The sequence below is a fragment of the Pyrus communis genome, chromosome 16 (assembly GCF_963583255.1).
Source record: "Pyrus communis chromosome 16, drPyrComm1.1, whole genome shotgun sequence".
Taxonomy (NCBI): Eukaryota; Viridiplantae; Streptophyta; class Magnoliopsida; order Rosales; family Rosaceae; genus Pyrus; species Pyrus communis.
Window position 1 is genome coordinate 14,176,011 of NC_084818.1, and position 11,444 is coordinate 14,187,454.

The 11,444-nt window shown below is 36.6% G+C and overlaps 1 protein-coding gene across 1 annotated transcript; it reads right to left on the reverse strand.

Annotated features, from left to right (window-relative positions):
• Positions 1-7,341: 7,341 nt before the first annotated feature.
• On the reverse strand, positions 7,342-11,022 carry LOC137720799 (probable 1-deoxy-D-xylulose-5-phosphate synthase 2, chloroplastic). Its single transcript, XM_068459907.1, has 10 exons — positions 10,790-11,022; positions 10,442-10,603; positions 10,137-10,301; positions 9,856-10,006; positions 9,445-9,716; positions 9,083-9,356; positions 8,696-9,003; positions 8,308-8,589; positions 7,944-8,228; positions 7,342-7,855 (listed from the first exon to the last, which is right to left on the reverse strand). Exons 1-10 carry the CDS (start codon positions 10,886-10,888, stop codon positions 7,709-7,711), a joined length of 2,145 nt encoding a protein of 714 aa, XP_068316008.1. The 5' UTR covers positions 10,889-11,022; the 3' UTR covers positions 7,342-7,708.
• Positions 11,023-11,444: the final 422 nt, after the last annotated feature.

Sequence of the window (11,444 nt, forward strand, 5' to 3'; positions counted from 1 at the left end):
ATAAAGCTGAAATATATGAGAGAGAGAGAGAGAGAGAGAGAGAGAGAGTTACAGTAGAAAAAGAAGTCGGTTTCTATTTCTATATATATAGAGAGAGAGAGAGATGGAGGTAGCGAGGAAAAGGACAGCGGAAAAGAGGGAGAAGAGACAAGTAAACTAATGATCTGAGAAAAAACGATCAGCAGCTGGCAGAATAAAAGAGATCCACAACCAAAACAACAACAACAACAAAACAATTTGGATAGAATCAGTTCTTGATGCTTGGAGAGATGGAAAATGTGACACAGCAGTGAAAATCAAAATAATCGTCTCATATTTGAAGTGGTCTGTACACATGTCGTGTTTTTACACGATATGAAGGGAAAATTTTACTTTTATATCATATTGTAAGTAAAAAAACTTTTATGTGTATCAGAAATACTTATTACATAATGTACTATTTCACATTATAAAATGAATAAACGACAATGTTGATACGTATTACTTTTAAAGCATTTTAATAAAAATCAATGTTGATGCGTAAAACTGTATAACATACCTGTTCCGAATCCCTAAGAAAATCTCTAAATGGTAAACGACAATGTAAACTTAATAAAGAATAGTAATTAAAGTTACTTTAATTGATGGAAGAATAAAAAGAGGTTAGGGTACGTTGAACTTGTTTTATATAAGCGTACATTTTTCTACGATATTACATTATTAAATTAAAATGTCACGAAATGCTGATCTTGCTTTGTGTAAGTTGTTGTGGAAAGCTACTGCCACCTTTGGCCATAACACTGTTAAAGTGGTAACTAATTAATTTCTTATTGGATGATGAGACATGAATGAATATCGGGTCATGGGTGATTAAACCGATGGTGCATGATATGAAATGAAATCTAAGCTTTGGGATGTGAATGTGATATGATAGAATATAGAAAGAGTAGAAAGAACGCAGAGTCAGTACAAACAATAGTAACAGTGGGGTGTCCCTCACTCACAGTACCTTTGTCTATTCCTTCCCATGAAAGGTCCCTTTTAAAACCAAAGATAACCACACATCACTTTAAACACCCCAATTGCAAACAAATACCTCCTATAGTGTTAAAAGAAATTATTGCATGAAACGGGATCACTCTTTCGTAATATAATCACTTTGTATACGTAAATGTAGTTGATATTGTATTCTAAAGTATAAAGTTTTATTTTAAATGATAATATCACGTGATAATTTTTCAGTAAAACACAATAATTTTCTTCTCTAATTATGCATTATTTTGGGCACCAATACTCAATTATGTACATATATGGCCGACTTATCCCCTAATTGAGTTATATGTCGTTCAATTTGCTACAAATACTTCAAAGTATGATCTAGCAATGTTTTTTTGCTTTAAAAATAAGGACAATTAGATCCAAATTACAATTATCCACTCATTTCAGACTTAAAGAGACTATGAAAAATTTTAACCTACTCATTGCCATCATCTAGCAATGTTGGACACTACTATAGCTTGTACGTAAACACCAGTATACCACCCACCCAGTGACCAAAAACAAAAGGGTCTTCTCACTGGTAGCTTCAATTATGCTATTAATTAGCCAATTATGAACAGACATGACAAGGTTAAAACATCATGAGTCCATCAGTAATATTCTCTAATTAATAAATTTGTCTGAAAATGAGAGAGAGAGAGAGAGAGAGAGAGAGAGAGAGAGAGAGAGGCTTTACTAGATCTCATAATCTAGAAGTAGGCAGCTAGCTAGGGTTTTGAACAGCTTTGTAGGGATTATGATCGACTTAGAGAGGGATGCAGAAACAAGTTTGTTTTACGGAGACCCATAAACCCAGCAAAGATATCCATTTCGCCAGTTTCAAAGACTGCTGTGTGTCTGTGTGTAACTCAGGAATTTAACGGTCGCGATCACATTTTTTTATTTGTCTTATTGCTTGTCTGGATATTGATGAACTACTTTCTGCTTGGAACCAGGAGAAACGTACAACTCTTTTGAGAGAGAGAGAGAGAAAGAGAGAGAGAGAGAGAGAGAGAGCGAGAGAGAGATTGAAGAAAACGTGATCCTGCTTAATTTTCTGGTTTACCCAGCACAGTACTAGAAAACAAAATATAGCTCAACTTTAGATCGTGAAGATTTGGTAGATGTAGTGTTCAAGAATAGTGTTATTCACACACTCATTTTCATTTCATGCACATCTCTCTCTTAATTTTCAGTCGTTGAATATTCGGTAGGTGTATTGTCTAAGGATAGTGATCCACACACTCATTTTCACTTCTCACACTCTTCTTAATTTTCGATAGTCGGATCGAATGAATTGAAAAAAAAATAAATAATCATAAATTAATAAAGGTCACTAGTAGACAAAAGCTCATCTATCACGGTCAATGACTGTGGTAGATTACAATCCGCCACGGACATAGTGCCCATTTGTAATCTGAACGTGATAAAAACTCTCAATTTTTATCATGGGTAATGCTCGTTGTCAAATGTGATGTAATCACAGATTGTGATAGATTTGAATCTAACACCACATGCTATGGCCATTGTGAGTTACATATTGACCACATACCATGCTCGTTTTAAGAAAAATTTCAAAATAATAATAATAAAAATATTTTCTTAATAAATATAAAATATTTTTTATATACAAAATTGCACATTTACTTCAAAAAATTCACATATTTCAAATATTACACTAACGCTAGCAACATAACCATAGTAGTAATAGTAAGAAATACCCAACCAATGAGTTATACTACAATTTTAACCAAACATGTACAGACTTTGTTTCATACTTTAAAACAAAACTTGAGTTCTAGTTCCAAACTTGGTGCTCCAATTATATTCGTCTTCTATGCATTCGTCTCTTCAAGAAGACACACATCTCCAACAAGCCAATACACACTTCAAATTTGCAGGTGCTTGTAATGTAAATGTAGTAGTTGATATTTGAGTTATAACCCTTCATAAAGTAGAACCACCAACCACCTATGAGATAAAAAGGAAAAAAATATAAAGTTTAGAATCAAACTCGTGTCTCAAGGACACTGTAAACAGAAAAATTCAAAACGACCAAGTCAATTAATCAAAATGCAACCAATCGTAATCCAAGTAATAAAAAAAATTCCAAGTATCGAATATCCAAATAATATATTTATATATTAATTAACAAGTTAATCCTATCATCTCTACAAAAACAAAAACAAAAATTCTTTGATAAATTACTGTAATTGATTAGCCAGAGACGAAAAATAAAAAACTGAAGGAAAATAAAATTCGAAGCAAACAAAATTGCTACCAAATTCCTCCAAGAGTGACACCACTCAAGTTTGGTTTCTGCTCTTAAATGCTTGCAGGGAAAAAGACTTTATCAACCAAATATTGTACAGAACACTTTAAAAGAAAAAAAAAATTGTAAACCCTGAATTTTGGAGAATAAATACCAAAACATAGAGTGAATTTCTAATAAATTAGGGAGCTTGAATAAAAGAAGTTTAGATTTCAAAATTAAAAATTTTGGTTAGTTAAAGAGAGAGAGAGAGAGAGAGAGAGAGAGAGAGACCTTTTTTTTTATATAAATACTTGTTTAGTTTCTCAGAATAACCATGAAAGGAAAGAAGATGAGGTCAATGAGAGGGAGAGGGTGAATGAAAATCTGTAGATGGCTAACTAAGAACGGTTGGGAAGTTTTGAAGTTGGCGTTGGTGGGAGAGAATAAAAAGGAAGTAAAAAAGATTGAGGAATGATTTCACTTAAATTTTGGGAAGTGTGGGAATATTGTGAAAATATAAGGATTTGAAAATTTGGGAAATTTTCTAGTCCCGCCTTCTAAAACTTTTTAAAATAGTGTATAACTGCATCATGTTTAATGTCTGTGGTAGATAAAAAAAATGTTGTATGGCTACTAACAATATTGATCACGGCCAATGTACGTGGTGGTTTAATACTTTCACAACGTGCTGACTAAGACCGTGATAGTAAATTGTTTTATTATAACGGGCTACTACTTGCCCGTTGTAAAATATTGTTATCCACAACATGCTGACTAAGCCCGTGATAAATATTCATTTTTTATAACGGGCACTTAGTGTCCATGATAAAATTGATGTGGCAAATGAACTGATTTCTTGTAGTGGGTGTGAGAGGTAAAAATAGGTGCGTGACTTAAAAGCCAATCATTTAATTTAATTGTGGAATAAATCTAGCAAAGGTATTGTTTGTTATTATTTGTGATAATCAACTATACAAATCCAAGAGCATATAGATCATAATAAATTGGGATTGCAAGCTAATGGATTTATATTGTTTTGACGAATCTTAAATGACATTGTTTGGACCCAATTTTGCACGCATTCAGCTTATATACTCTAAGTTGTTGGATGAGAGAAATATTAAGAATCGGGATTGGTTTCCGGACAAAGGTTGAATCAATCGCATAATCAATCTAGGTTCAGAGTCCTAGTCGAAGATGACGAGACTTGACGGTGATAAAGTTTCAACCAAGAATAATTCAGAGTGTAATCAGAGAATATAACGATTATCATAATTATACCACTCAGCAAGCTTTATGCACCAACAAACTTATCCCTATAAATACAAAAGCATTGGCAACATGAAGGCCCCTCTAACTTAACAAACAACTCAAACACTCTACATAAAAACCCTCAATCTACGACAAACCCTTCTTAAACCCTTGAGCAAAATATTAACTATCATAACCCTCCTACCAACACATCTTCAATTCAAATAAGTCAACAACACTTTTCAACCGACAACTTCATTAGTTCAGATAAGTGAGCAGCACTAAAGCAGTAGAACTAGGGGGTTTAAGAGCACCTTCAGTTCAGACAAGTGAATAACACTGCTTCTGCTTGGTTGGTTATCTATCCAAGTCTCAGTTAGTGAAGAGTTTCTCATCGAAAAGGGTCACTTCATCAACTTCTCAATGAAGTGAAGTGTTTTATGATTAATTACTTTTTGGTGCATTTCGCAGTTCGGCATTCAGGCGGCTAAACAACATTTACCATAAAAACACTCAACTCCTTTGAGTACTTGTGCCTTACAGCTTGAAACCGATTCGGTGCACCTATACACGAATATAGTCGAGGTAGCCGAGCCTGGTGCAGGAGATCCTAAACTTCATAGTGATTTGGGCAACCCCGTCCTTAGGTTCTAGAACTTAAGGCCAGACGTGTTCCTTTTCTGGTCGTAAGCGCTGAAGCACAGAAATCAGCAACGTATTTGATACCACCACCACATCTATTTTACTCGCCCGATCGAGCATAGTTGCGAGTTGGCACACCTGCATTCACAAGAAGGACGTAGTTAGCTCATAATTACTTGGCATGCGTGCCACATAGGTTTTGAAAATTAATCATGTCTCTAGCTGATCACCAAACACAAAACCTTTATTTTCTGTAGTATCGGCTTGTGTAGCCAAAAGTAATTATTGATGTTTAGCGAAACAATAATAAGAACCTTTGCGCTAAACTAACCAACTAGTCCACATGAAACCATACCAACTAAAATGGTGCCATTAAGAAAAAAAAAATTCCTAGCTAGTCATATTGAAAAAAATTTCTAGTGATAGGATTGTCAATTGGTCATTGACTGTTCACTAAGACAAGTATGTACTGTGTCTGTGATGGCTTGTTTCATGTCCTTAGTGACACTAAAACATATATATATATATATATATATATGTGGTCGAATAGAGGTTGATTTCACCAGACACAATCAAACATGAGCTCTTATGTGTGTATAATAGATATCGATGCACATTCATGTCGAGCTTTTGATCGTTTCAATAATGCAAAGCCAGTCCTTGAATTCAAGACATTGCAGCTATCTACTGAATATCAATGACTACTAGATTCTGCAACATAGCCAAGAGACCTAATCATCTCGCGTGCATCATCAGTAAGAAACTAACAGATCCCACGTCCAATTTTAGAATTACGAATTATACAAATGGTGGAATACTTAATGTGAATTATGATGGTGACTTAAATTAATTAAAGGGAACTCTAACTAAAAGCTCCGGTACTGTTCACTTTAACGAAAAATCACATTTTTACACTAAATGATTGATTAATTTTAGGACTTAAACATAATAAATGGGCCTCAAAAAGGTTTTAGGTTCGATTAGACCCATTGAGCCAATTCCCATTGAAAGGACTTAAGTCATCAAGTGGTGTAAAACGAAATGAGGCCCAAAAGAAGGCCCAAAGGCACCATGATGGGTTTTAGAGATAAGGAAAGGCCTAAAACCATCATTATGTTGAATAGAGAGTAGATTATAATTTACGATCAATGCTACATTTACCACTTATTTATACTATCATTTGTACCATCTTTCAAATAGAGGTAGGGTTTGTCAACGTATATGAGTCTCATATTTATTAAAGAGTTGGTACAAATGATAGTACAACTAGGTGGTAAGAGTAACATTATTTTATGCTTGCATGGTTGATTTGCTGGGGCTTTCTGGAGACTTCAAGAGGCCGAAGCACTAGTAAAACTAGTCAAGAATCCAGATGTATTCTTATGGAGAACACAGATAAGTGCATGTAAATTTCACGGAAAGGTCGAGGTGGCAGAAAGAGTTTCTAATAAAATGCTTGAAATTGCATGGCTGGAGATTTGTCGCATCCAAGATCGAGAAAGAGAAATGAAACCCTAGAAAAATTGACTGAGAGTGTAAAAATATAGGGTTATGTTCATGATACAAGATTTGTGTTGCAAGATTTGGATGAGGAGTACAAGAAGCGGTCTTTGTACTATCACAAGCGAGAAGCTAGCAATTTCCTTTGCTGTGTTGACGAGTAGTAATAAGGATGCTGTTATCAGGATATACAAGAACCTTCGAGCCAGCGGGGACTGTCATTCCTGGATAAAATTTGTCACCAAAGTTATCGAGAGAGATAATCGGCAAGTGATTCCATCATTTTAAGGGTGGTGAATACAATTCATATGTACCCAAGGCTCCGTTGTGCAGTTGTAGTGTATTTCACTGTTGGATCGGCAAGGTTATTGATCTAGTCTTCTGATTGACTGGCTGTAATTGATCACTTTTAAGTTCCCTGTGTCGAAAGACGTGATTGATCTTCATCGGGACAGGGCATTAGTTCTTTCTCTTGTTCTTGAATCGATTGGAATGGATGCATATTCTCAGATTTGACACATTCACGTACTTCAACTACAAAATGATTTGTGTTTCCTAGTTGGAATAGCAAAACTGGTAGTAAACTGTAGAAATCTGTTTAATGTAGAGATTAGCCAATTGCTAATTGATTATACCGCTGTAAAGATGAATTTCGGAGAATAATCATGTTGCGCACACCAAATGTGATTAAATTTTCAAACTGAAGAAGCCCATTGATAAGCAAGTAGGGTACATGAGTGAGCATTCTCTACAAGGAAAAACAAATTCTTCTTTTTGGTTTGTTTCAAATTTTGCGCCATGCGTCCTTCATTGTAATACAATTTGTAACAACATAAGCATTAATCACTGATTGTTCATATCGGATCCCTAAATCAATGATGCTTTGATCTTGAGATATGAATTTGATAGGGTCTTGTACCATAATACATGAGCACCCCAAATAAGCTGTGTAGTTTGGTTTTGACATTTGTCTTTTCTTAAATCCAGATTGCCAAAGCTTTATGAACAGCTTCCATGGCAACAAAATCGAGGTCACTTGTGCACTCAGTTGAACTGTAGAGCTTCTTTTGGCCTCCCCAACAGAGATAATACCGTGGCTGAGATATGCCTCGAGGATAGCCCTGCTTCTTCAAGTTGATCCTGTGGTGCTCCATGATCAATGTATGTATCAGGAAGTACCATTGCTCTCAACTGCAAAGAGAACTCACAAATGTTTAGGGCGGAAGAGATTAGTTACGAAAATCAGTAATGTTATGTTAGTGAATGAGAATTATAGTACCTTGAGCGGTCCATCAAGAATACCACTTAAACTTAGGAAGTGGGATACATGAGATCCAAAACCTCCAATTGAACCTTCTTCCACTGTAATAAGGATCTCATGCTCCCTAGCCAATTGCTTGATTAGTTCGGTATCCAGAGGTTTGCAAAATCGTGCATCGGCTACTGTAACATGTATGTCCCTGGTTTTCAGCTTGTTTGCAGCTTCCACGCATTGTTGAACTATGGAACCATATCCCAAAATCGCAACTCTACTGCCTTCCATCAGTATTCTTCCTTTACCAACCTATTCAATAGTTGTCGATGAATTTCAGCCATCTATTTTGTATAATCACTTAATAATTTTGAATTTCATTTATACTAACCTCGAGTGGGGTTCCTTTGTTATTAACAGGAAGAAGCGCTCCGATACCATTGCCTCTTGGAAATCTGAAGCAGCTAGGTCTATCATCTATGGCTGCTGCAGTGGCGACCATGTTCATCAGCTCAGCTTCATCAGACGGGGCCATAACCACCATGTTGGGCAAACAAGCCATGTATGTGATATCAAATGCTCCACAATGGGTTGGCCCATCTGCACCAACCAAGCCAGCTCGATCCATTGCAAAGCGAACAGGAAGTTTTTGAAGATCTACATCGTGAATCACCTGTATACACGTTATAAATCATTAGTGTCATATCAAGCAGTGATTTTGTTGAAAACCTACGTTTGAAAAGCAAACCACTATCCCCTATTCTCTTTTATCAGCTCACCTGATCATATCCTCGTTGCAGGAATGATGAGTAGATAGCGCAGAACGGCTTCAGACCTTCGGCAGCTAAACCAGCTGCAAATGTAACAGCGTGTTGCTCGGCGATTCCCACATCGAAGCAACGATCTGGAAACTTCTTCTGGAAATAATTTAGACCAGTGCCACCACCCATTGCTGCATGGATGGCTACAATCTTGTCATCGATTTCAGCTTCTTTTATAAGAGATTCAGCAAAGTACTGAGTATATGTAAGTGTAGGGGATTTGGTCTTAAATTGCTTGCCGGTTTTTGGATCAAACTTGACCACACCTAAAAATACAGGGAAATAAAATAAGGATCATCATAAGAATTCTTATCCGATTACGGGATTATAAAGTTCGACTCATACCGTGCATTTTGTCCGCTGCTGCCTCAGCTGGGGGATAGCCCTTTCCTTTCTCCGTCATGATGTGGATTAAAACTGGCCCCGGCGCCGGCATGGCTTTCACTCTTTGGAAAATGGTGACTAAGTCTGCAACATTATGCCCATCCACTGGACCGATATAATATAACCCAAGCTCCTCAAAGAGAGTGGATCCAGAAGCGCTTATCATTCCCCTTGCGTACTCGTCTACTTTTGCTGCAACTTCATGTGTTTGGCCTCCAATTTTCTTTGTAATGCTCTATGAAAGATATTTTCAGAGTCAGATTATCTGAAATAAGTTGAACAAGTCAGAATAAGAACCATTATTTGCAAGATTAATGGTTTACTTTTGCAGCCTCGCGAAGTTTGCGGAACTGGGTGCTTGCTTGGAGCTTGGTTAGAGCGCTGCTGAGGGCTCCAACGGGAGTTGCAGGGCCATCAAGAGTGGCAGTGGGTAAGGAGACTTGCTTGTTGTCATTCAATATGACGATCAGGTTAGAATCAAGGTATCCTGCGTTATTCATGGCTTCGTATGCTTGCCCTGCAGTCATGGCTCCATCTCCAATCACTGAAATGATATTGTTATTCTTCCCAAGTAGGTCTCTTGCAACTGCCATGCCTGCCATTAAGTTTTCAAGGAAAAACAAAAGTCGGATGAAATTAGCAAAGTATTCATCTACTATCTTGGACATGTATGTTAAGGTCAAGATTGAAATGGGGTTTTGGGAGTGTTAGGTGGTTAAGGTGAGAATTGTTACCTAAACCAGCAGAAATGCTTGTAGAACTGTGGCCTGCACCGAAAGCATCATAAACGCTCTCATCCCTTTTAGGGAAACCGGCAAGACCTGAAGTTTTCCTAACTGTGTGCATCTTGGACCTCCTTCCTGTAAGAATTTTATGAGGATATGCCTGCACAAGTAATTGCCTCTCAGAACTATTGAGTAGATCAGTACAATTTAACGTCTTTCGATCAATTACTGTAAATTAAAACAGTGTTTTCTTTTCAGTTAAATTAGAAATGAAGGTAAATTTCTTGCACCTGATGACCAACATCCCATATGATCTTGTCGTCAGGCGTGTTGAACACATGATGGAGTGCCACTGCCAGTTCCACCACACCTAAGCTTGAACTGAGATGCCCACCTGACTGTGAAACGCTGTAAACGATATCTACTCTCAGCTCTGCTGCAAGTTGTTCAAGATCCTGAAGAAAATAGCAATCATAATTTATGAGAACATAAAAGGACTAAAAATCCAAAACAGGGCTTTCGCGACGAAATTTTACTACATGTAACTCAATATGTTGTTTTAGAAGTGATTTTACTATTTGTGTTGGTAGCCTACCTCTGTGGAGAGATTCTTCATGTGAGCTGGGTATTTGACTGTGTCCAGCAATGGGGTGCCTGGTTTTTCACCGGAGTAATTGATCTTCCATCCATCTTTCTCTTTTCTGATCAACTTGCAGTCCTCACCATCTGAGTTACCAGCAGATGCCTTAACAGACAGCTGCCACAAATGATAAAAAAAAAAAAAACCATTGAAGCATCAGAACAAAAAATTTTCATCAAGAATATATCCGAAACAAAAGCAAAAACAAAAGAAGAGCTTAATGATATGAAAACATCATGGGAGCTCATTTGCAAGAACACAGCTCAAGAAATATGGACATGAAATATTGTAATTCTACCAAACCTGTTGTCTGCAACTGTGATTCAGTTTTGGAGGTGGAGGAGGAATGAGGCATGAAGACAGGTACTGATTCGGTCTAACGAATACGCTGAAGACCGCCATGGCTGACCGAATCCAGCTTAGAATCAATGAGGAGGAGGAGGACCACGACGACGACGGGAGGAGGTTGTGAGAATTTTAGACAGGGAGGGAGACAAGAAACAGGTTTATACAGTTGGTGATGCCACTTAGTGTGGGAAAATGTATTGTTATTGTTGCATTGTTTTTTCAAAAATAAATTATTATTTATACATGAAAAGTATAAAACATATTTTTGGAATAAAATCTAAAATGGCCATGATACAAATCTCTTGTAAACAAGAAAATAATTTCCTTGAAAAAAAAAAGCAGATAAATAGTTTTCTCTTTTAAGTTTTGACAATTAAGTAGGAGTCCAACCTCTTTTTTACAAGATTACACCCTTGAAGTCTTCACTTTTAGTGTTTCTGTCAAAAAAAATTTGGTCGGCCTAGTTACTCTCTACAACCTTCTCTACGTAATGTGTTTTATTTGGGCGTTCATTCATAATTGGTGCCGAAATTTCAAAATTAGAGACTAGAAGATAAATGGAAATTTTGAGAGGGTGAATGAAAAAATATTTGTCCATAGAAGGGATTTT

Bases quoted from the DNA above. Each gene is read 5' to 3' on its own strand.
- LOC137720799 (XM_068459907.1), bottom strand. From the start codon at position 10,888: ATGGCGGTCTTCAGCGTATTCGTTAGACCGAATCAGTACCTGTCTTCA. The intron at 10,302-10,441 runs GTAGGCTACCAA...TATTTTCTTCAG, and splicing joins TGAAGAATCTCTCCACAGAG to GATCTTGAACAACTTGCAGC. The intron at 7,856-7,943 runs GTACTATAATTC...TTCTCTTTGCAG, and splicing joins TTCTTGATGGACCGCTCAAG to TTGAGAGCAATGGTACTTCC.